We start from the raw sequence: 26504 nt of genomic DNA on the forward strand, positions 1-26504 counted from the left end.
CTGGGAGACGCGCTTGTTAGATAAGCAAACTCAGTGCACTCTAAGCAGCCACCGGGGTGCGTGAAATGCGTGCGGAGCGCAGCGTAAGCAACGCTCTGCTAAAACTGTCTAATGATGCGACAAAAGTTCGTTGCAGTTGAAAGTCGTAACGTTGTCCTGTATTATCTGTTTTGCGATTTGCTAACTTCGTGTCTCCGCCTACCACATCTTGAGCTGGGCAGGTCTCAAAATAACCTGTGCAAGTAAACAGTGAGTCGAACACGTTGGGAGGTCCTCGCGGTTCAGACTGCGTGCTTCGAGCGACACCCCTGACAATTTGACAGCGTTCGTTGGCATCGTCACTGCTTGTTCTCGCAGTGCTGGGCAGACGAGGCATGCGGTGACGTCATCCGGGGGATGCCAGCGACTACAGGCCGAGAGAAGGCGCAGCGGGTACACCGGACTCTTTCTTCTGTTCGGACTGATTTTGGGCTCCGGTAAGTTGGTTCAACTCCTTTCAGCAGCGTTTCTGCGCGAGCAGAATCACCTCCCTCGCTCTCTGTGAAAAGAAAGGGGCACTCGAGAAAAGTGTAAGCAAGCTTTCTGCGGTTTTCTCTCGCCTTACAGAACGGCGAAACGTTTCGCCAGAGCACTTTCACGGGAGTTATATAGGGCATGCTGTTTGTTTCCTTTTTCCTTTTTTTTTTCCGTTGACAAAATTAACCCATTCTTGCAGCTGTACACGACAGTAGGTGAATTTCGTTCATTTTTTTTTAAGTTTATTGCTGATGAGAAGCTCTTGTCCATAGTGTCAACTTCAGTGGACAGCAGTTTTCTTCAGCTGCCCTGGAAGATGCCACCAAACACCGTATTTCCCCTTGGCTTCAAAGATACCGCCATAATATTCCAGCGGGCAACTCACGTGCATCCCCTGCCTTTTATTTATAACTCTCGCGACATTATGATTTAGTGTCTATAATTCAATACACGAGAACGAAGGAACCCTTGGAGGCAAGACCTGTACATATTATGAATGATTGAAGCCAAGTTCTTTCTGCTGTATGCATTTTCTGAAATGTACACTTTATTGGACACCATGCTGACAGGATCAAGTACACGTGCGTGTGAGCATTTTGTCAGCAGTGATGTCCTCGCTTTTTTGAGTAACAATTAGATAGTGTTTTTTATATACCTATATTGGCCTCCTATTTTCATGCAGTAAAGTTTGGATTATTGCATTAGCCAGCGCGCAAATAGGATAAAACAGTGGAATAAGTTTCCAGCAGCTATTGCCGCAGGAAAATGAAGGCTAATTGCACATAACAAAATTAGTTGCCGCCGCATGCATTATGGCCACGTTCACCATTCTTACCATTGTTTCCGTCAGAAATAACGTGCAGCACAAATATGTAAAATGTTGTTTGCCAAGTGCAAAGCGACATAGCATTACACGAAATGCAAGGTATCAGGGGCACGGACGGAGAGTGTTTGTGTGAATGTGGGAGAGGGGGGGGGGCTGTCTGGCAATGCGCCGGGACATTCGAAGTCACAAAAGCCGTAAACAGCGCACGCACTCAGCCTACATAATTTCACGTAACCAGCAACTAGGTTGCCGTACTACAAAGCTGTTCAGTCCGTGGGTCCGGGAAGACGGAATACTGTTCGGATACAAGCGGTCATGTGATTACACGGTGCTTTGCCGAGCTCTCACGTATGTAGGGGTGCCTTCATTCCATTCGTGCTCTACGAATTTTTTTGCGATAGCAATTATACGGGCACTCCAGTTGCATTTTTGCCCTCTCCTGTTCCGTTTAAAGTCCACGGACGATAACAGCATCACCGTGCTTCCTGTGCTATGTGTGCGAGTGAAAACATGCGAGAGAAGCCGACGATCGCGTTAGGTCTGGCGCGCGCGAAGGAAAGCGGAGAGCAAACGTATTCAGTCCCGCGAAAGGCCGAGGGGGCTGGTGTTGGGCTCCAGCAGCAACTGCATATTTCACGACTGGGTGCAAGGGGAACTGACGATCGTGGTTCAATCTCGCACGCGACAGGAAGGAAAGCGGGAGGTAGCGCGGTAGGGAGGGTGGTTTCGACTCTGCCAACAAGGGCGCACTTGGTACGGCCGCGCGCGGTCGTGCGCGCCGTATCTTGAAAGGGATCTACACGTGGCTCACACCTTTGTGCCCGCGGTGTTCTCGCCGCGCTTGCGCTGGAGCGATAAACAGCACGAGGGACACTTCGCTCGCTGCTGCTGCCGCGCTTGCTCACACCAGCGCTTTGACAGCGAGTGTCCGTGATCATCGATCATGATATGTTCATGTTCGCTTGTGCGCGCTGACACCACGCTTGTTAAACCTTTCAGGCGCCACTTGCAATTATGCATAGAAAAAAATCTTTTTATATATAAACATTCTTTTTGGGACCTAAGAAACGAAAAACCATCGAATTCTTGAAAGTTATTATGAAACTTTATTATTTGCAACATCGTACACAATTGTGTACACAGCGCCTCGGTGGTCACAAAATTCAATTGTGGAATGCGAGGAAGCAATTGCTCTCTTTCGTCAGGCACAGTTGCACGGCGCATTTCATGCAGAATATCCGGGTGCCTCATGTGCAATTCTCGAGCTTGCACCTAATTCGCACGTTCTGTTCGCGGGATTTGGACCAATGGTCAAAGGAGTCGTAGTGCGCGTCGGCGCAAGGACGCGATATTCTTGCTTTTTTGCCATATCTTTGGTTGTGGTGCTTGGATCTCTGCAAGAGAAGGCCTTCCACGCTTTTTCTCGGGTAGTACCGATTTAATTAATGCTTCGGCAGCTTGCAAGCAAGCGAAAATTCATCAAATATAGGAGTTTAGCTCCAGGCAGCGTTTGATTGTCACGGTGGTAGTCCAGCCAAGAATTGCAGATACCCAGGTTCACAAAAGGAAAAAAAACACTCTGTGTCCACTTCTTCAGCTTGCGTTTCCCCTGCAGCAGCGTCTTCCTCTTCTGTGAGGTTGGTGAACGCAGCTGCAACGCAGGCGTCGGTCGCTTCGCACGTGGCTTCTTCTTCGTCACTTTCCCCAACGTCTGAAACATTTATCAGCAATGAGCTCCAAAAGCCTTCCAGTTGTCTTTTGGGTTTTCTTATACTTGTTTGCATTGTAGAAAGAACGACGAATGGCCAAAAAACCTGGAAAGAAAATCAAAGCAACTCTCAGCGTTCTTCATTTCTGCAGCGACCACGGCGCTTTGTACACAATCGTGTACACATGCGCGTGCGAGCGTTAGCGTTCGGTCATCTCCTCAGAAAGGATAAAATTATCACTCCTCGGTACTTCATATGATGCACAAGCACGTCTAATTTTTTTTCGCTTGCCACAATAAAAAAAAGTGGCTCTAAAAAAAAATAAGAACTTGACTCACCGCTCTTTGCTGCTCCGGCGTCCGCCATTTCTTGTTTTGATATGAACATCTTCACCGAAATGCGACAGATGGTGCCCAAAATGCACATGGTTGTCAGTTTAAAGTCTGGGAATGTGCTAAAGCCAACCTAATAGAAAATTGCGCGCCCTAAACGCGAAGAAAACACCAGAAGTACAATGTACACAATTGTGTACAAGGCGCCTTAAAGGGTTAATTCACTTAGTAAGCGGATCTTTGCAAGTTTATACGGTCGATAAAACTGCTATCCTTACTTCGTATAGCTGTCTACTAATTTTCTATCGCAATCGAGACGTCGCCCGGGCGAAACTGCGACTTTTTTCTTTCTCTCCGATGAGCGCCTGTACCAAATATCAAAATGTTTCACATTGATACTCCTTTGACTGTATTTGTCAAATGAATATACTGTGCATGGAACGTGACTCACTCTACCTGTGTCTGAGCTTATGCGCAGCCGGAGGCAGTGGACGCACAATACTGACGACGACTGTGCTTCGTTCGAACGATGTATTGCTCCTACGGTAGCCAACAATTTCTTAGGCAACGGTATGTGCCAGTGCTTTTCTGTGGAGCGCCAACAGTTGTTCTGCTAGACAGAGCAAAGTGGTGCTCAAACAGTGGCAATTCAATGCGCGTTCTTTTGCCACAGTATCCGTTTATGGCTTTACGGCCGTAACGCGAATTTACTCCCGGAGGCTGGCAGGGTTCTCGCTGTCAATTCTGGGAGAATTTGTGCGTTCGATAGAGTATTGCTACAAATGCAATATGGCCTTCTATAGCACCGCTATAAGAGAGTTGTAAAAGACTAATTGCATTTTTGTTAGAGTTGATCCTGCATGAGGCGACTGTTTTATTTTTTAGACTGTGGAAGAAAAAATTACTTCGAATATCAAAGTCAGTGTACTGCATGAGTGGCGTTGTCCGTGTCTTGAAAGAGTCTCACGAAATCAATCAATCATTCAACCAATCAATTTATTTTCGTTCATTGCAATAAACAGACAAGAGCGGCGGATAAACACAGCTATACGGCAGCTTGACGAGACCGCAGCCCCCATTAGAATGGTTTGCAATCTTTCAAATTCATAGTTGCAGATTCCATCGTAAAAACACTGACTTCGACATGCCGGCCCTACGAAAGCGGATGTCCAGCGAAACTGTTGAAAAGCCCCACCATAACTGCTGAGGGGTGTACGCAAGGCTTTATTGCTCTGCGCCTTCTCCGGTGCGTTATTCAGCTACAGGAGAATGTGGACGTGCGGACTTCTCGTGTGCACGAATTCCACGTTGATACGACCAGCCGCAGTACCCCGCCGCTGGTGGTATTACCATTTCTTTTCCCTTTGCCGCTTCTCATATTCACGCTGCTCATGGGCAGCCCTAACTATAGGTTGCCTACCCATAAAGGTGCTTCATCAACAAGGAAATCAGTTGCTAGGTGGGTATTCCTATATTTGAAAGGCTAGTGACGTCACTCCGCACATCGCAAGCTGCCGTCACCGTGGCAGCTTGTCCAACAGTAATGTTTACCGGGAAACGTATGCGAAAAGCTCTACGTGCTTCCCATTTTTAGCAGCAGCGCCTCATCAACAACAATGTGGTTTGGTCACTTGTTTTGAGGTTGTGCTTTTTAAAACGAATGCTGTGATGTATCGTGTATGCGCGATACCAAAGAATGTATGCCCTTCTCGCTTCAATCGCTGAAGTGCTCTATAGCTCCAGTGAGGTCGACGATGCGAAATATCCAGAACAACCACAGGTGCTTTTATTTTACAGTTTCGCGTAAAATAAAAGACACAAGATAACAAATACGTTTTTTTATTGTGAACATATCTTTTTTAAATCAGCCATGGCATGCAGCACAAGTTTGCCGAGAGAGTCAGGCTTTCTTTGCGAGAGAAATCAAAATGAGTCTTTTTTTTACAGATTTATTAATTTTCTCTCACTAACATCAAACAAATTTCTTTAGGGACATATTGTAATTTGCTAAATGTAGTGACATTGAAAGTCATAGGATAGGGATAACCTTAATAAAGTGCCAGCAAACGACGGTTTAACTCGTCGTGACGCTGGCCAAGAGTCGACCCGGTGTTATACCCTACTCTGCACTAGCCCAGCTGGGCCCGTTTGTAGTGGGTCATGAGGCTTGTGCTTTTCGAGCGCACCCCGGGCCTGCTGGACGGCCCATAGTTGTGAGTCCTTGTCTGCAGACTGCAGTGCACATTGAAGTTCGGGTGGGTAAGTCCTGGAGGTAGCTGCCTTCGGGAACCTAGCACAGTCCCACATGATGTGCCATTGGTCCTCCGGACCCGCTGCACAAGCACGGCACAGCCCACTCGGATAGAGCTCTGGGTAAAGCACGTGCAGCATTGCGGGGGCGAGGAGTGATGCAGTCTGTATTTGCCTTAGAATTACGGCCTCCTCCCGACTGAGTGCGGGGTGGGTGAGGCGGCATTCTCCGTCGAGCTAAGCGGTAATACTTGGTTACTTCCGCATAACTAGTCAATCTGTCCTTGGTTTCGAACCACCACAGGGAACGGTCACTCTCGGGGACGCGGAAAGTAAGCGCTCGCGCCGCCGAATGGGCCGTCTCGTTGTGGTTCGGTGAGGATGCACACTCGCCGGCGTGCGCCGGGAACCACTTGATACTGGCGGTGCTGCCGCGGTCTTGAAGTTGGAGCTTGCCGATGATCGCGGCCACCGGCACGCTTGTTCACCCCTTGGCAAAGTTGCGCACGGCATTCCTCAAGTCGCTGAGTACGGTGCGACACTCGGCCTCGGTGCTCGCCAGAGCGATGGCAACCTCCTCAGCGTCTGTGGCGTTCGTGCACCGCACGCTCGCTGCCGTTGTCTTGGTGCCGGTAGCCGCCGCAGTGACCACTGCCTCGAAGCCTTCCCGCTTGCATTCCGCGGCGTCCACGTACCGGGCGTGCGGGTCTTGGGCCTGTTGTTCGGTGAGGGCTTTGGCCCGCGCCTGCCGCCGTTCTTGGTTGTACTCTGGGTGCATGTTCTTCGGGATGGGGTCCACGTAAATGTGGGCCTGCGCCTCATCTGTGATCTCGCATGGTTGCCGGGTGGGAGCTTGGGGGTTGTAACCCAGGGATGTCAGTATACTGCGGCCCGTCTTGGTGGTAGAGAGGCGCTCGAATTGCGCGGTGAGCTGCGCCTCGGCTATTCCTTCTAGGCTGTTATGGACGCCGAGCTGCAAGAGCCGAGCCATACTAGTGGTCTCCATTAAACCCAGCGCCGTCTTCCAAGCCCGTCTGATCAGCGTGTTGACCTTGGTCCTGTCAGTGACGTGCCAGGTGAGGTACGCCGCAACGTAGGCGATGTGACTGATCACGAACGACTGGACAAGGCGCACGAGACTGTCTTCACGCATGCCCACCCGTCGTGTAGTGACTCGGTGTATGAGCCGGATGGCGTCCATTGCCTTGGTGGTAAGCTTGTTGATAGTCTCGTCGTTGCGGCCGCTCTTGTTGAGCAGCAGGCCGATGACCCTGATCTTGGGAACTTCGGGGATGCGTTGCCCCGATGCAGTCACAATCTTGATGTGATCACACTCACGATGGGGAGTGCGCTTCCGTCCCGGTCGAAGCAGTGTGAGGACGAAGAGCTCGGATTTGGCGGGCGAGCACATTAGACCTATGCCGTCAAGGTGCTGCTCGATGGCGGTAACCGCCGCTTGCAGCTGTTGCTCGATGCTGGCATCGGTGCCACCGGCCACCCATAGGGTAATATCGTCGGCGTAGATCGTATGCCGGATGCCGGTCCCCACTATTGCCCTCGCTACCCCGATCATGACGAGGTTAAAGAGCAACGGCGAGATGACCAAAGCCTGTGGAGTAACCGTACTGCCGAGCTTCTGTTCGGGGAGCTTGAAGTCTCCGGCGTGCAGTTCCACTGTGCGGTTGGTAAAGAAGTCTTGAATTGAATTGTAGCTTTTTACCGCCATGTAGAGTCTTGATAGTTGTGCTAATATGACTGAGTGTTTGACTTTGTCGAATGCACTTTGTAAATCGAGACCCCGAATTACTTTGCGGTCTTGTGTCTTGTTGTCGATGATTTCTTTTTTGAGTTGTAACATGGTATCTTGTGTGCTGAGTCTGCACCGAAAGCCGATCATCATGTCAGGATAGAGGCCTTCCTTCTCTAGGTATTCCTGCCATCGGTCGGTGACCACCTGCTCCAGTACCTTGCCCACGCAGGACGTCAGCAAGATGGGCCGCACGTTGCCGATGTCCAGTGGTTTGCCTGGTTTTGGAATCAAGATCGTTCTTGCTGTTTTCCACTGTCGGGGGAGCTTGCCGGAATGCCAGCATTCATTGAAGTAATGGGTTAGGGTCTCTATCGAAGCATCGTCCAGGTTGCGTAGCATCTAGTTTGTAACGAGATCGGGGCCGGCTGCTGAGCGGGTGTTGAACTCGTGCAGCGCTACCCGTACCTCTGATATGGTAATGTCTCGGCCGAGCCACGCGTTGGACAGCCACCCGTACGACGGGTGGGTTTCCGTTGGCGTGTCTGGCAGATACTTGGCTTCCAGGCTCCTAATAACAGCGTCTTTTCCTTGTTGTTGTGTGATGGTGTGCATGAGGCAGGCCAGGCGGTCGCACTGGTATTACTTGGTCTTTGTTTCGTCTAGGAGGTGCCGAAATAGATTCCATGTACAACTGCGATGCAGTTCCCTGTCAGCTCGGTTGCAGATTTTGTTCCATTGTTGATGGCACAGGAGCATGCAATGTTGTTCAATGGCCCTGTTTAAGTCAGCCACCTTATTCCTCAATTTGCGATTCAGCCGGTGCTGCTTCCAACGTGCCTGTATCGAACGTTTGGCCTCTATCAGATGGGGCAGGTGGCTGTCCATGATGATGACATCCTCGTCTGTTTGTATGGTCTTTGTGGCTGAGCGCACTGCATCGCGGAGCTCCGCCATCCAGGTTTCGATCTCTGTGATGTCTTGTGCTGTGGTACGGAATCGTCCCAGTCCGTCCACTTGTGTAAAATGGTATTGCTCCGTAATTGGTTGGGTATCATAATTTCGATGATGTAGTGGTCACAGCCCAGGTCGATGCCCATGTTGTGTTATGTTACTTTGCCTGTGTGGTAATTTTTGATAAATGTAAGGTCTGGTGTGGTGCCTCGTGCTACGGAAAGTCATATCCACTTGTAATGAGTTGTATGAATCACACCAGTTTCAATATATGCGTTCCCAAAGTCTCCGAGAACGTTACTGTTCCAATACTTTTGAGCTTCAGTGCATATGAAGGTGCAGTGTAAAATCACTACGTTAACCAACAGTCCATATTTACCTCAACTTTGACTGGGCTTACCTGAAATCTGTTGCTATTCTTTAAATTCGTCACAAGTGGATACATCTTTACAAATCATTGGCTCCAACTTGTGCCTTGCTATTTGTGCACTAAAGTAATTAATAAGAAAGTTTAATGGTGATTACTGAGTGATGCATTTTCATTTCCAGTGTAAATAATGTCCACACCATCCAGTGAATTAGCTGAACAAGTTCAGTTCTGCTGTATGCCGCAGGTGATCTTTACAATTTCAGTTCCGGTTAAATCGAAACACCCGCTATGGTAAGATAATGCTGAAGCAATATCTTCAAACAAAGACCGAGCGTTGTCGCAAACATAGTTCGTTCTGCCTAGCAGAAACGGGGGGTAGCTTTCAATAGATGAAGTGCCAATCGTGACGGCAAACTAGGAAGGAACAAAGACAGGACAAGGCGCCTTGTCCTGTCTTTGTTCCTTCCTAGTGCGCCGTTACTATTGGCGCTTCATCTATTGAAAGCTATGCACCAACTAGCCCCACAACGTGTTTTACGTGTGGTAGCGCACGCACAAGCGAATGCTCAGGAGCGCATTTACCTAGGTCGACGAACGGCCGACCAGATTGTGCGCGCCTCCACACTGCCGCCACACCTGGTAGGACATGGGCGATGCATCGACGAGCCTATCCGCCACACATAAGGGCAACAGGCCTTAGGTGTGGCTCATTCCCCCCTCATTAAAAAAAGAAAAATCAATCCGCTTTCGCACGCTCACTTCACAGCACATGGACACGAACGACGTGCTTGTAGTCACGCAAGCTCGTAGCCTTGATATCGCACTGACATTCTTGTTCGTTCCGGCCGGGTGCGTGGTGGTGCTGTGGTTGTGGCGAACTGCGACTGAGAGATTTCCTGCTGATCGGGAACCTCTAGTATGGACTCCGTTACTGTGGGCTGTGCACCGTCAGAATGGGTAGCGCTTCCCTGGACGTCTTCTGACGACACCCTTTAAGATTGATTCTCGACAGTGGTAAGGGTGTTTCGCTCCGCCATCTGCCCCATGTGAAGATCCAGGTCGCAGAAAAACCCTGAGGCTGCACTGCGTCGCGCTGTAACCGCGTCAGCTAGAGCTTGTGCCTGTCCTGTCCCTGCATTACCAATTACTGTTAATTGTGATGCGTTCCATTTCGTACCGTTTGGCAGCAAAACCGAATTCATGCGCGCTCGTCTTTCCACCTGGATCGGCAAAGAAAACTTGGGTTTCGTATTTGGTCCGCCTTGCTTTATTTTTATGAAATCTCCTGGCTCAATGGTGGATGCTCTGCCACCTCGTTTTTCATCGGTGTACTTTTTTTGTTCGTTGTTGCTGCTCCTTAACACGCTGTTTCAACTTTTCCATGGCGACACGCGGCTCCTCCAAAAATTCCTTTTCTGGGAGGCCAACAACATCCACTCTTGTTGTGGGTCTTCTTCCATGCAGTACTTAAGCCGGTGACGCTCCTGCAGTTGCATGTGGGGTGGCCCTGTAAACACCCAGGTAGTCCCAGATTGTCTCCTTCAGTGGTCCTAGTTCCAATGACGCAACCTGAATATCTTCCTTGAGAACGCGGTTGAACCGCTCAATCTGACCATTGCATTGCGGGTAGAACAATGTTGTAACGCAGTGCTGGATTCCCCGATCTCGTAAAAACTGCTCAAAACATGTCGACATAAACTGACGCCCATTGTAAGTCACAATGGTTTTCGGGTACCCTTCTCTCGAAAAAAAGTCCCAAAAGCACTTTCGCTGCTGCCTGTGCAGTGATTGTGAACACAAATGCCACCTCGGGCCACTTGCTGTGGTAATCGATAATAGTGATTGCAAACCTGCACTCCGGAGGAGCTCGCTACATCATCCCAACTATGTCAATTCCAAACTTTTCCCACGGCTTCTCGGGCCACTCTACTGGCTCCAACGGGGCCATTACGGTTTTTGCAGATTTATATGATGCTTTGCAGATAGCACAATTCCTAAGCAGAGATTCCATACCGGGCCACCAGTACTGTTTCCTCAACAGTTGTTTGGTCCTTACAATGGCTGGATGCGATTAATGTGCCATCGTGACCAGCCTGGAAGTGATTGTCGCTGGGGGAACGACCCGTTCAGCGCGAAACACAAGCACTGCTCCTCTGCTACAGCTGGGGTTGCGCAACACGCTTGAGGAAATCATGGATGGGCAAAGAGCCTCTCAACTGGAACGCATGTCTCTGACAGCCACGGGCTGGTACATCGTGCAGAAACACGGCTTCAACTACCGCGTCCAACACGATCAGAAACAGGTCATTCCACCAGACCTCAGCGACACGCTGATTGTCGCCCCTATCCCTCGAAACATGCACCCCGAATTTAATCGGGGCCGACGCCAGGCCCGTGTCAAAGCACTGCAGCGCTCCTTGGGTGGAGAGAGGACTACGCGCTTTGTGGACGCCGCAGAATACACACGCGAACACCGGTTCGCGGCGGTAGTCGTAGACGTTAGCTCCCAGCTTACGCGTGCGTGTAGTGTCGCAACGGAATACCCCCAAACAGCGGAAGAGGTAGCGATTGCGCTAGCGCTTACCGACCCCATCTGCGAAGTAGTTTTTAGCGACTCACAATCCTCAGTGTCGCAACTACGCGCGGGGGCGCATTTCCTCCGAAGCTCTCCAGATTCTAAGGAAAGCTGGTCGACAGCACTTCGAAAGCACCGCGATCATGCGGTTTCCAGCGCACGTCACCACCCCCACCGATGAGGGCCCTCCTAACTTGAACGAGGCAGCACACCGCTCGGCGCGAGAACTGACCCGCCACGCAGAATCAGAGACCGCCTCTTCGAGTTCGGAACTTGTGGTTCCAAACACGCGAGAACGCTTGGTCAGGTACAATGACATCACCAAGCCCTACCAGCTAGGCAGGTGGTTGCTGCCCCCACCTCACCCCATGCTGAAACGTCGCCAGGCAGTCGTCTGGCGACAATTGCAAACACAAAGCTTCCCCAGTCCGGTGCGATTGCAGCACATTTTCCCCGTGCAATAGCCGACTGCTCTTTGCAAATTATGCCAGGAAACTAGAGCGACGCTATCACACATGTTGTGGGAGTGTCGTGTTAAATCAGCTACAATGGCAGTAGCTCCGGAGGCTCTTGCGTCGAAGTGGGCAGCCGCTCTGCGCAGCTCAAGACACAAGAGTGTGCTGTCCAGCAAGCCCAAGAGGCGGCGACGAGGCATGGCCTCGAAGTCCCCTCATGGGAGACCTGAGCCCGGGTCGTCAAGTTTGCCGGATTCAAAATAAAGTTGTTTCTATCCATACACAAACAATGCTCTGGCTACCTACATCCGTGTACCTTAGAACTTTCTTATATAGCCATGATGTTTCGACCAGCATTGTAGTGCTAGTCAGTGACTCTCTGTTATACGTAATTTAGCAATAAATTTCGACAGAATACTTGTTCGGGTTTAGTCACCTGATAAGCACGCCAAATCCACACACACCTGTTAATAAAAAACCGCATAATATTTACTGGTTTTAACTAACGACATTTAATTATGAACACGTTGGCGACGGTGATCTAAGCGTTTCTCCTGGAAGCCGTAGCGGATGGCGCTTCAAGAACCGCTGGCGTGTACAAAATTCCTCTTCAGCGGTTTCTCGCCTAATTTGACAAAGAAATAGCAACCAATCTGCTATCTGCGGCTTCGGTACGCCGCTGCAAAGCGGGTACGTGCGAGTTGGTGTGCCAGCGGCTGCTGGCCCGAGCCGGGCGTACAGTGCAGCGATGAATCTGACCGGGCGCTGAAGCTTTCGAAATCTAGCTTGACCAAAAGTATTCGGCTACGTCTAGGTCGCTGTTCGCTGCTACGCGCTAAGCAGCTGTGTGTGATTTGTAAGGATATTGCCGCAGAGAGCTCTCCACATACCAGGTACGAACACTCTCATGAGGCACCTTTGCAAGTGTCTCATCGCTAAAACCCATTACTCGCAGCATCGCCATTAGAAGAGCGCCAGCAACGCCTCGCGCATGGCGATACAGCGCGTGTCTCCCGTGCACGCGCTCACGGTAGCGCCCGAGTCTGCCGTCCAATGAGAAGCCACGGCGTTGCTCTTGGCCTTCGGGGCGCGTGACTGTGGCGCGTGACTGTGGCGGAGAGACGCGGTTGACTGTGGAGTAGGCTCCTGTTAAATCTTCTTTTAAAGTGTGTGAATGCTTAATATTGAGTACCCGGGCACAAGTTCGACCTCAATAAACCACTGTGTTTAGTGTACTTCATTGAAGAGGGCTACAATATAGCAACTGAATCAGAGCGGAATGTAAATACCGGCATAGCATCCAAGCTGGCTATGATACAAGTTACTCACCGCGATGTCAGCGTAGCACCTTATACGAGAACTAAACATTACTCACCGTGATTGGCGGGATTGGCCCCACTCACCATTGACGATATCAAAAGGCTAAGTGCTGGTGCCTTGTTATATTCATCTCCACGAGAGTCATAGTAACGAAGATTGTGGCGATACAGTCTACTGGACTATAACTACTATAACCATAGCGTAAATAGAGTGGCGGAAGCGTAACCATCGCGACAAGTTACCGCGAAGGATGGCTCCGACTATGGACATGCCGTCTCTTTCCGACAGCCTCTGCGAGCTAGAGGTTCGACACTGATGGTCACTTGTCATGAAAGGTGTAGACCTCTTGTTACGCTGCTTAGCATTAATTTCCGTCGAAAACAAGCTATTGTATTCGATGTTCGGGTCACCGGTGGCGGCGACGCAAGATACGCATGCAAGGGAGAAAAGTTCCTCCTCTTTTGATTGCCGCTAGAGGGCGCGACATCTGAAGTGCGTGTGAAGGAGGAACTCACTGGCCGGAAGGAGGAAAGCGGCCGGTTCCTCCTTTTTAGCTCTCTTTATTTGATGATTGTACAGCCAATGACATTAAGAGTGTACTGCCAATAACCAACTACCCTATAACTCGTGTAAACTCATCGCAATTTCTTTTTCAGCCATTGCGCACTTGAGGGCGTCACAATAGCAGTCGCGCAAGTGCCTAATCACTTATTCTCGTATGTCGTGCGCATTTGTATTTTTCTTGCAAAAAAAACACGCAAAATTGAGATCGAAAAAAAAAACTTTAATCCAAGATAATTTGGGGTGCTTTACAGCTTTGTACTCGGCACCGTAGCGACTAAAGCAGCAACTAAAACGGTTACCAAAAAGCAATTAATTAATTAATATTTAGCGATGAAAAACTATTGACTGTGTGTACACATGACTACCGCTAAAATTTGCATTTGGTGCTATTTCTCTAGAGCACATGGTTCCTTCTTTTTTTATTCTTGATTCAAGTTAACTAGCACACCCGTATATGAATACAAAGAAGGGAAAGAGAGGGGCTCGCTTTTTTTTCACTGCCTTATTAGAGCAGAGAGGCAATGAAAGCAAGGAAATTATGTGGCTAATTAGCCCTCGTGCAAATTAAAGTACACAAAATAATGAGAAATGAAAGTGGACGAAAAATAACTTGTGGCGGGTGGCGAGCGAACCTACAACCTTCGCATTACGCGTGTGATATATATAGGTGTGTGTGTGTGTGTGTGTGCGTGTGCGTGTGCGTGTGTGTGTGTGTGTGTGTGTGTGTGTGTGTGTGTGTGTGTGTGTGTGTGTGTGTGTGTGTGTGTGTGTGTGTGTGTGTGTGTGTGTGTGTGTGTGTGTGTGTGTGTGTGTTTGTGTGGCAGTTGCACTTCGTTCCTCGAAGAAGCGAGACATGGGTTAAGTGAGCTGCTGAACAACACTTTGGAATGTGGTGTGAACGCAGTTTAAATAATGGATCCGGGAGGTCAATGAGGTGCGACATAATAGAATGCATTTCGCGAGCATTTACCGCTAAATCGTCGCTCAAGTTGTTTTCTGCGGTTAAGAGATGCCCAGATATGCGAAATCCATGTAAAGTCAGTTGAGAAGACTCTGTGTTCTAGAGACAGTAGACTTCAGCGATTCATTCTGCTGTGAACTCATTTACCGCGACAGCAGCATTCTGGCAATGTGACGACCACCATCCTATTTTTTGTGTGGCTGCTTTTTTCGCAAGGAATATTGCTCCCCCACTACGTGGCCCTGAACCAGAAGCCAGCGGTTTTAGGGCTCTGGGCTGAGGTGTGCTCGTATATAAAGGTTATAATGTAAATTAATGATTTTAAATAAATAAATGATGTTTACTAAAAGCATGACTGTAAAGTTCTATAGTACTACAGAAAAAGTGTGAATCAGACAAATAAGAATGCGACTTCATCTTGAGGTGTGTGGAACTTTCTCTGAATGACAAAGTGTGCATGGTGGGTGGTTGGAAATACGCACATAGATAGGATTTCGTATTCTACGACTTCTTATGTCAATGTGGGCTACATTTATTAGATGAAATTTACAGCTTCATGGAACCTTTTATTTCACAGCTGTTCGCCAAAACACTTATGCTTGCTTTTTTGTTGATGGCGGTTCAATATATTTCAGTGTACTTGGTTTAGACAATCTTTCTGCTATATATACATATATATATATATATATCTACATCACTGTTGCGTATTATTAAGGGGCCGCTTTGTTGTGATCAGTGTAACATGTCTCGAGAACTTGCTTGCAGCTGTTACACGTTATGCTGAGGGGAACTCTCACCAGCATGACAACATAGACGCCAACAGACCGCCATCTTGCCGAGAAGAATCTCTGTACCATGAAACTAATGCCACCCACATGCGATACAGCATTGCTTGTTATGGGCCTCGAGAACTCGTGCACAGGCGCCCCTACTCTCGCAGTCTGTGTGGAGCGCAAGAACCTCGCAGCGAAGACCGAGCGTTGCTGTAGCACGATAGCTCAGTGGTTCACCATCCCCAATTCCAACAGTACGTTTTTCCTGTAGCATTGGCTCGCGTCCAAGTGGTGGCAACTGTGACTTAAATTTACGTTTTCTTCAAACCATGGTGATACTGAAGCTGGTGATGTCAAGGATGTCTCACAACAAACACTGTTATGTGTCGTCTTTGATGGCAAAGGCCGTCGTCAATGTAACGGGTTGGATTGACGGATGGGACGGACATACCAAATTCCATTTTGAACTCTTCACTGTTGTCGCAGTTAAACAGTCAAAAAGAGGAAAATAAAACAAAAAGACACGGATGCGGCGCATTTGTTGCCTGTAACTTATATAGTGCTGGAGTTTTTCTGCTGCAAATTATAATGACGGTCAAATAAAATGCGTCAACCAAGCGAATGGGTGGAGTAGGGTAATTTTTGAAGGCACCGCTGGGCAGAGTGGTACCCAGGGGATTGACGTAGTAGTTCTGCGGAAATCCGCAAGGTGGAGAGAAGTAATGAATAAATAGAAAATCAGACATCCACCCCTCCGTAGCAATTGCTACAAAGGAAACCCATACGGGTTCCTCCAAAGAAAAGCCTCATAGTTGAAGAAAAATTCGTCCTGTTCCGGAACGAATTTTTCTTCAACTATGAGGCTTTTCGTTGGAGGAACCCGTATGGGTTTCCTTTGTAGCAATTGCTACGAACTGGTGGATGTCTGAATCCTCCCCCCCCCCCTTTATTCGGTACCCAGGGGAGCAAAGCGTCCACGGCGTAATTCCTGATTATCTTGTAGTGGGTTGTTTTGTGTGAGCGTAGATAAGATTACGTGAATGATATTGCCTACACTGTTGCAGGAAAAAGCACAAGCATGCGAATCTGAAGAAATTCGCAAGATGGTGATTACTATAGTGCGCTGAACATAGCAGTGCGGCACAATATTGCTGCAACTCTTTCCCTGCAGAGGACGTGGGAAATTGGGAGCGCACTAATGAGGTAGACCAAATATTTTTTTAAGCGAAGCTTCATATATTTTCTAAAGGTTTCTTTTATATGGATGCCGCATGAGCGCATCACAAGAAAAAAATATTACTTGTGGCAATGTGTTAAAAGTGCCGTGAACGCGAATACTGCCTCATACAGATACATTGATAAACATCTACGGCGGAAGTCATTTATAGCCTAATCCTGTGCTCTGTGGCTTCGTTACCTGGAATGCTTCTGTAAGCCAAAAGGATAACAGCAGCCCACGAGTTTCTTATTTTTTTCTGATCTACAATGCCACTAGACGACGTCGCAGATTACGCCATTAAGGGTGCACTAACCATTATTTTTTTTTTATCCGGAAACGCCAGTACCATCTTACGTGCGCGCAAATGTCGGCAGCAGAACGGAGCTTATGTCGTCGTAATCTATCACATCGCTCTGGTATCTTCCCTACTTTCGTTACCCCACACAAAGGATAACAAATACAAGTGCTAAATTTTGCGAGAATTTAAAAAATAAATAAATAAGAAAACAGCACGGGGAAACGTACGAGTTTACGGCCATCTGAAAGGCAAATGATGGCGTCATTATCATTAGGGCTCAGACCGTTCCCTTCTTCCTCCCTGTCCTCCTCCATGCTTGCCTCTCCCTTCGAACGCGGCTGATGGCAATGTCCCTGATGGGTTTTGTTACCCAGCGCGCCATTGTGTTTCTATGCCTGTGAAAGGCTCATTCTTAGAAGAGCGTGTGTGACGATACTCTGCTCCTGGATGCGGTGATCAGTTACGCTTTTGTTTTGACATAGTGTAGCAACAACTTTGCCACAGAGGATAAAAACCATCTTTATTCAATCTCTGTGTTCTGCGTAAAGCCTACTTGATTAGAGTGCTAGGAACTTCGATGTTTGCTTTACGAAGGAGACACCAGAAGAAAAGCTTTTTGAGGAGAAAGATAATCTTTTGTGTTGTTTCTATCTAGAAAAAAAGCAACAAGCTTATATGATGTGATTTCCACAACAGACTGTACCTAGCAGAAGGTCCTTTCTCAGTGAGCGGTGACGTCACGCGAGGGGCATCGTGTGCTGTCGGAACCACGTCGAATCGGCCACACTTGTCAGGATTATTACGTTCACACATCCGCTACGGCGCACTTAGAAATGGTAACGTCTATTTTTGTTAATTTAGAGTACCGTCTTGTAATGTGTTGCGTGCATATACAATTGTAAAATATGCACCAATGTTAGGTATATAGTAATATATTTTTCTATATACACGGTTCAATTTTAACCACTGACGGCAGCGTAACGTTGTGCCAGGTGAACACCCATCTATTGAGCGCCCCTGAAAAGTTTGTACTCCCACATCGCCTGTATCTTAATTGAAATTGAAGCATGAACTCCTTAGTGCGAAAACTGCGATTTCATTATGAGGCACACCATAGTGATTGATTTGGACCACTTGGACTCTGGTTGCTTTGGACTACTAGGGGATGTTGAACGGGCATCTAAATCTAAGTGCACGGGTGTTTTCGCCCCCGTCGAAATGTGGCCGCCGGGGCCTAGATTCAATCCCGCGAACTCGTGCTTAGCAGCCCAACGCCTTAGGCATTAAACAACCATGGCGGGTAAATTGTATGCTACCACGCACGCTCCTAGTTTTTGACTGCCCACCTTCGGCGCCGCCTTGTTATCGTGTTTTGTTGCAGCGCAACGATGCGCTTGCGATACGACACTATATTGATGCGTCTTGAAACATTCTCGGTGCATATTCGCACATCAGATAAGCTTTAAGCGCATGATGCGAGGTTCTTGGGACAGAAGTAAATGAAGAACAAGCGTATGCGCGGGCACCCCATCAAATGTTCAAGCTTCGTACTTCTACTGCCGCTGAGATTGCTCTAAAGCGAAGCTGTCTACGGCTTCACTCCGGAAAAATCGTGGCGCCGAAAAGAGAACGCCTTGCGACAAAGCCAACTTTCTCGCGGATGCTCTGTAGCTCTCAATCTAATGTAGATATCTTGTAAAACATCATAGTGAAATTGACCGCTAAGATGACTCTATTATTATGCCGAGTTTATTTTACTTGTCACAAATAGTTACTTCACTGTGATGTTGTAAACGCTGCAGAATTCCCGTGTGCTGTCATTACATGCGCATCTACGCCGGAAGTATGGTTACGGAAAACTGCTGTAACTTTGTCGAAACTATCCCGAAAAAAAATTATATCACAAATAGCCACTAAGATGACTCTTAATTTACGCCGAGCTTCATTTACTTTTCGTAATTATGTAATTCACAGTGAAGTTGTAAATACTGTGAAATTTCCGTCTCCTACCAATAGATAAGCTTCTACGGGATGGAAACGCACAGCACCATGTTTGTCCGCTAGAATAAAATTCTAGTCCTTGCGAGTTTCATTCAGCTACTTAATTAGGAAGTATGCAACAAACGTGTTTTGTTTTGTGCACTCTTTTGCATTGCGTCCTGGTCAACGCATATCGTTCGCGTCGAGACTCGTTTTAACAGCCACCTGCGTCTAAACGGCCCTCCGTCGCAGTTACATTGAGAACGCCTGCGTCATTGCGTGGTTTTCAACGTCGATGTGTCGCGGCCTGATGGCTAGTGGCTGCTCTTCTTTTGTTCGAACAGTTCAGTCTACAGTGTTAAAGTGACCCGAAAGTGCCCACGACGATGCGTCAGCGGTCGTGTATAGACTTGACACTAGCCAAGAACCTAACCGGCGTCGTCGCAGAGACATTGGGGATGTATCATAGAGACCACAAGGCCATCGATCATCACTTGCGTTACAACATAAACATAAAATAAAGGGAAAAGATAAAAAAATCATTGTCCATTTCTTTGTATTTCGCATAAATGACATATACATAATTAGGTGTACAGTTTACATACCAACAAAATTCTGTACCAACATAATTCATACCACCACAGCAGCTTCACTGGAATGGCTCCTCAAGTTTTAAAGCATGAAATGGTTTTAGTTCCCGTTTGTCGGCCACCTTCAAGAGACCTTGAGCCAAAATGGAGAGGCAACCACGAAACGAGAAAATCCGGTCATCTTTTTGAGAGCAAAACAAGATCCTACGGGCAACCAGTCTAAACTTCAGGAAATGCGGTGTCTGGCTCTCAACCCCTTGTACAGGACCGCCATAAATACGCTAGTTAGTGCCGAAGCAAGTTGCAAAAAGAATATTGCTTCCCATTCCTTCCTAAAGTTTGTTCGCCGTATCACTCAAGCTGTAACCTCTTGTACGCTGAGGCTTAATTTGTCGTTTCCAATAGCGACAGTCCAAAAGCCAGATACATAAACTTGATTTCCATCTTTTGGGGCTGAGACAGGGTTGCCTGTGTTCTCTTTAACGCGAGTGGTCCGTGAGTTGAACGGCACGGGTTTTGCGCCGGCTCCTTCGAGAGATGGCGCCACGCTGCGTGAGTAGGCCGACAGCGCACGGCGCGCTGCGGATGGTTGTCTGTAATCGCTACACCAACTAACCTGCTTTGCCAGTAGCCATTTGGTGCTTACATGTACAGTCGATTCAGGGGGAGCCAGCATATTTTAAGGAGCTCGTGTCGCAGAAAAGCCGGTGTCGTCGGCGTCGGCGTCCGCCGTGAGCGATAAATCACGCCAGGCACTTCATCAATAGAAAGCAACTTCAAAGTTGGGCTGGGTGGGAATCGAACCAGGGTCTCCGGAGTGTGAGACGGAGACGCTACCACTCAGCCACGACTTCGATGCGTGAAAGAAGTACAAAAGCGCTTCTAGTGAATGCGGTGTTGACTTAGAAACGTGCCGTAGAAAGTTATACTGCGGTGTATATCGGTAATTATGAGCATGTAGCTTACAGAAGTCGCATTTACATGAGTAGCACAGTACGTTTCCGCAACATTTCTTCTGTGCTTACCGCACACGCAGCGCCATCTTGAGGCAAACACAGAAGACGCCCTCCTCTCAATGTACGGCGCTGCCCTGACAGGGGGCGCGCCACGGCGAGGCGCGACGCGGTCCCGACCACGACCTACTGAACTACAGACCTGCACAGATCTCCCTCCTCCAGCACGCCTGGTCTAGTTCGCCCCTTTTGCCGCTAGGGAAAGAACGTACGAGCAGAGTGGCGCTAGTCATAACCTGTTCGCTGTCGTCTGCTTCTGCGATCTGTTCAGCGCTTGTCTTGCCATTTCGGCAGGCACAAAGCGCTTGTTTTGGCGGTAAATGAATAAATTCACTAATATACAAAAGAAGACATATTTGCGAATGCTTTGCGTTTGAATAGTGAAACTAGAAGAGGATGAGCGGTGCAAGAAATGTAAACAACGAGCATAGGTGGCCGCTGCAATGCTAGATCAACGGCATAAATTTCCCTTTCCTAGCCTCCTTAAGAGACTGGAAAAATTGTTTAAAAAGATTCATAGGATAATCTAGCTTTCTTTAGTTGATTACAGGCAGCCTAATGTCGTAGATGACATTAGGACTTACTACTGTGTGCCGTAGTGAAAGGAAGATGATATGGTAAAAGTATAGTAAAAGTATTCACTAGTAAGTCCTCCACCCGATATGTGCAATAGTCTGATCGATTCTGTTTCAAGGGAAGGTGAGCATATGTTGTTTTTAATATCGTTGGATGTCTAGCTCAGTAGAAAGCTTGCAAAAAATTAAGCGATCCCAGTGCTTTAAAACGTGCTGCAGTGCAGGCCTTAAAAATCGTGTCACGGAACTCTTTTCAAACTGTAAAGCTAGCTTTTCCGCGTAGTACGCGGCAGCATAACGGTGGTGCTTAAGATACGTACGCAGTGCAGCTGTATGCGTAATTCACTTTTTGAACTCGTGACGCATTCACGGACAACTTTTAAGAGTTAAAATGAGTGGTAATCGTGCTGTCGTCGAACATTACGGTGGCTTCAAGTTTCTAAAGAGCGCAGACGCGAATTTTACAACGTGTACAATGAAACTGTTGGGTACGTTGCGAACTCTATAGACAATGCGATTTATAATAATCTCCTTGAAAAAGGCAGTGGGAGCGGCTATTTGACGCTATTTTAGAGAGCAGCGGACTACACGCTCCGACATTTTTTAGGCTCGGGGATTCAACTTTTGGAGCCAAGTGACCGATCAAAGCCTTGTGACATCTCTGTCACTGTGTTAGCAAAAATCGTCAACTAGAGAAGCAGTTCGTCGCAACACAACAGCTGCCGTACTACCTACAACGCCGCACAACCGCCCACCGCGTAGCAGACGAACAGGTTATAAAAGCGCCACCTACGGCAGTCGGTTGAACGAAAGTGGGCGCAAGCTGCTCCCATAGAAGCCGGATATCTGTGCAGGTCTGGAGTTCCAGTAGGTCGTGGTCCCGACTCCCTCTCCCTTGGCGACGCTTCGCTGTTCTCCCACACGGGTTGCAGACTCAAGCGCCGTTCCTTTCTTTAGATTACTATCTATCTATCTGTCTGCCCGTGCCGATCACGACGTTCGGCTGGCGTAGGTTGTTTCCTCCTCCGAGACACCGAGTTCTTTCGTTCGTTCCGTTTGCTCAGGCGCACGTTTGGTTGCCGCGCCGTACACTGCGTTGCTCGATGCTCACCGCGTCCAATACGGGTCGCCTCGTAAGTGATCGCTGCGCCGTAGCGCATTGTCTTACACCCCTTGGCGGGTCGACGGGAACGCTGTCGCGTTCCACTCTTGAAGGCGAAGCTCAAGCGTCCTCCAATTTTTGGTGTTGTCTTCGAGAGCCCAGAAGGCTGGCTCATTGAGTCACCGTCTGGCATCGTAGCTCGGTGTCGCATCCAACTTGCAAAACATTACGTAAGTTTCTGCCCTCGAAGACTCGAATAAGCCCAAGGGGTAAGAATGAATTATGGTGAAAGAGAGACATGTTCCGTTTCAATTCAGCCGCCTACATGGCGGTCAGCGTATGTGGTAATTCGAGCGCACATGGCTGCAGTTAAATGCTCACTGACACAAACAGGATCTCACTGTGCACGCCGTGCTAGTACCAGTGCCAGCAACGAATAAAAGACATTTAGGTTGGCTACTCAAGCCCACTGTTACAATCTTCGGGAGAAGACGAAAAGGGGACAACACAAAAATAAATTTTCTCGTTATAGCAAAACAAGGGCACACGTTGCGATAGACTGTGCGCACTCTGCCTCTCTCCCACATTCAGTTCCATGCCTCCTTTTTCCCCAACGTCAACACACGAGAAGGTCTGGTAAAACTGGCGGAAGGGGTGCTGTACTAAAGTAAGAGAGAGAAGGCAAAAATAAAGGACACATGGTGAAGCCAAGCAGGTGAGGTTCCGTTTTGCTACCCTAGACTGGAATAAGATTACGGTATGAAAACGGACTAAGCTTACGGTTATTTTAAACGTTACCCGCACTTCCTTTAGTACGCAAAAACTATATATGGCGGTAATCTTAATCACCTATTCAGCTGCGCAAGTTTGTCATGTGCCCATTTTAGTTGCTTTATAATATCAAGTTTATAAGGTAAAACTTAGCTGTGCGTACAGTCAGTGGGAACTGCACGCAATAAAAGGAAAAGGAAGATTCTCGTTTTCGAAATTGCTTTTACTTCGAGGAAAGAAAGAAGAATTGATTACTGCGCGCCGCTGGGACTAACAGTGGTTTGGGTGGCAGTAATTGTTTCTCTGGTGGAGCAGTTGGGTGATAATTTAGCAATTATCCGAAACATTTTGATTGGATTCCGGCCAAATTGCAGCTAAAGGCTGACTCACCTTAAGCTTGAGGACGCTGCTCCCCTGTACTCAGCAAAAAAAAAAAACGATCGACTAGGAGCAAAACACATCGTATATTGCCTCAGTGTCCCATGACGAGAGGACATAGTCACCCACTGGGGATGTTCCGTCTGCATCATTATATATATATATATATATATATATATATATATATATATATATATATATATATATATATATACAATTCACGAAACTTTTTCTGTTTTTCTCGATGCGTTTTCGTTTTCCCTGCCGGTTCTTACTTCTTTAACACCATCGTTTGGGAGCGGAGGTATGGAGGGCCTTGAAGTGAGAAACTGCAGAAAGCGGGTGGCGGGCGAAGATGCATGGCGAGCGCGCTCAATTTATATTAAAGAACATACTGCTTTCAATTCTTCATCATTTTCTTTCTTCTCGCCTTATTGAGCATCGCTGCCCCGCTACACTCCGCTGAAACTACAGTCGGAACAGTTCGCGTGTAAATTCGGTGCTTCTTTGGAGCACGCCGCATGTTTCTCACCGAGAGAAATTCGAGTTCTGAGAAGCACCAACTGGCTTTGGAGAAAGAGAATTTGTTGAAACAGAGACAGAAGGAGGAAAATGTCATTAGAGCTACGCGCGCAGCACTTTTCTTATTACCTTTATTATTATTTTCTTTTTCCGTACCGGCTGGCAAGTGAAATGAAAAGAAGCCGCTCTACAGAGATTAGCGGGTGAGCTGTGTGCGGCCGTTGGGGACACGATGCCCGGCTGCTTGCGTTTTCCCGGTCGTTAATAGGCGTCGCCCTGTTTAAGTATTAAATGCCCGCGGGGAAGCGGCGTTGGCCGGCAACGCCGCTCGCACCGAGGCGCTCGCTCCTGCAGCGATCCACATTACGTTTTCAGCAGCCGTGGCCGCGCTCGCCGGTGAAGGCAACACTCCGCGATACACGCCTACCCCACTGAGTGCTACCGCTTCGCACAACAGACACCGTGCGTGTGTGCTTCATTTGCTGAACGGGCGCCTTATATTTTTGGAACCCTCTTCGTTGAGGACTGTGTTCAGTTAGGCCAACCGACAGTTATTTCTCACCTCCCCATCGCAAAATAATTTCGCTTACGCCATCTGTAGAGCTTAATACACTGGTAGGTCTCAAAAAGTTTGGGATGGGTGGACCAGGACTCCAACATATATAGATTCAAAAGTTCACCTATGTATGCGATAGGCTTAATGTTGTCGTAACATAGGACATACGTTCTATCACCCACCAAAAAGGAAATATAGGCCTGCGGCAGAACAGCGAGAGCAGGATAAGACTACGATACTTACTCAAATGGAGTTCTATGACTTCATTTCAGGTTACAGCTCTGGTATTCGGAAATTGTTGTGTGTTCATTGTCCCACGAAATTATCACACAGCTCCCAGTTCAGGGCTTGCAAACAGAAAAAATGCAGTGAATAGAAGACAGCAGGGCGACTCTAGGCCGCATGATTGTTTTGTATACTTCCAAAGTCCCAAACAAAATATTTATAGAAAAAGACCTGCGATAAGCGGCTCTAGCACGGCGAGCACTTGTAGGGCACTTTTAGCGGCCGGAGTCTCGAGACCACCGAGAATCACGCGCATTGATTCTACTAGGTGCTTCAGCATTTTTTGTACACTCTCCTCATTGTGTTCATCTCTTTTCGCAGCACTCAAAAGCGGTTGCCGCTCGCACGCGTAGGACCCCGCTCCGTACACGTGGTCGATATTGCTGGGCCACCCTAAACCATAGCGGCGTAGGTAGCCAGCAAGAAACTCTGGAGCCGGTGTCAGAACACTGCGTACAGCAGTGTTGTGACACCGGTGTGACAAACCTTGAGTGGGGACTCAAGATTTCTCTGCGTAGACCTATTATGATTGTCGGCGGAGTGCGAACTCCGCCGACGAAGCTGGTGGGAGGCGCCCACCAGCTTCGTCCTAACGCCTTTATTTTATGTTCCCTCAAATTGGTGACTACAAACTTGATGCGAAGCCTGATTGTGGCTTCATGGATGACATTTGTGAATGTTTATCATCAGAGTGTTGAACTTGCTTTCGCCTTTGCGCATCTCTCTTGCTATGTCATCATCATCCCTCATCACATCTTTATGTCCCCGTTCCCCCTCCCCCTGTGCAGAGTAGCAGGCTAGAGCACCTTAGCTCAGGCCGACCTCTCTGCCTTCTTTCAATTAAATTATCTCTCCAAAGTCCCACGAGTTGCCCACGTGTTTTGTGTATAGGAAGGGGTCTACTCCCCTACGCGTCCAGGCGTCAACCGTCTGTGTTTTTAGAGGCCAGAAGGCGCGCGTGGTTTTGGCTGACGAATCGCGGGGCGCGCGGTTCAGAGAACGCGGTCTTGTAAGCACTGAGTTCGCACTCCGCCGACGGTCATAATAGGTCTACGCAGAGAAATCTTGAGTCCCCACTCAAGGTTTGTCACACCGGTGTCACAACACTGCTGTACGCAGTGTTGTGACACCGGCTCCAGAGTTTCTTGCTGGCTACCGACGTCGCTAAGGTTTAGGGTGGCCCAGCAATATCGACCACGTGTACGGAGCGGGGTCCTACGCGTGCGAGCGGCAACCGCTTTTGAGTGCTGCGAAAAGCCCGCGGGAGTTGACGACTAACAGTGCGTGCACTGCAGACGCGGTATGAGTGCGAAGAACGCATTCGGAGAACGTTGTCTTGCAAACACCGAGCTCAGACGCCACCGAAAGTCATTATTATTTTTCATGCGGACAGACCTTGAGTGACACTACGGCACACGGTGTTATGACACCGGCCCTCGAGTTCTTTGCTGGCTTGAGACGCCCCAGAGGTTTGAATTGGCATGGCAAAAAATTGCGCGTGCCTGGCGCATTTGGCTAAAGCCGTCACGGACTACGGGAAAATAGGAAAAGGAAACGTGGTTGTAAAAAGGAGGAAAACAGTTTTGTTTTCAAATACATTTCCCTTTAAGGGTAAGTCCATTAGTTTGGGTCATGGCTTACCAAACGTTTACGTTTTATTGTTCACTGCATGTGTGGGACGGGACAACGGCCCTATCGCCCTTTTAGTTTGTCTGTTTGAGATATCGTAAGAAAGACGATATCCTGTCCCTCAGTCTGTGCTGAAATGAAGCTAGCGGATAAGTGAGGCTTCGTAGAATGTAAATTGAAGCAAGTCTGGGCTGTAATCATATTTACTGAAAGACCAGTCAGGCAGCGTACAGT

The 26504-nt window shown here is 48.2% G+C and overlaps 1 protein-coding gene across 2 annotated transcripts in view; it reads left to right on the forward strand.

Moving 5' to 3' along the window:
* The window catches only part of LOC135917152 (cell adhesion molecule Dscam1-like), a 1023231-nt gene that overhangs the window by 36357 nt on the left and 960370 nt on the right, over positions 1-26504 (forward strand). For both annotated transcript variants that reach the window (XM_070536836.1, XM_070536837.1), the window contains exon 2: positions 358-476. In XM_070536836.1, the coding sequence (XP_070392937.1) occupies positions 358-476 (119 nt within the window). The remainder of the gene's footprint in view (positions 1-357; positions 477-26504) is intronic.

Source organism: Dermacentor albipictus, chromosome 4 (assembly GCF_038994185.2).
Source record: "Dermacentor albipictus isolate Rhodes 1998 colony chromosome 4, USDA_Dalb.pri_finalv2, whole genome shotgun sequence".
Classification (NCBI taxonomy): Eukaryota; Metazoa; Arthropoda; class Arachnida; order Ixodida; family Ixodidae; genus Dermacentor; species Dermacentor albipictus.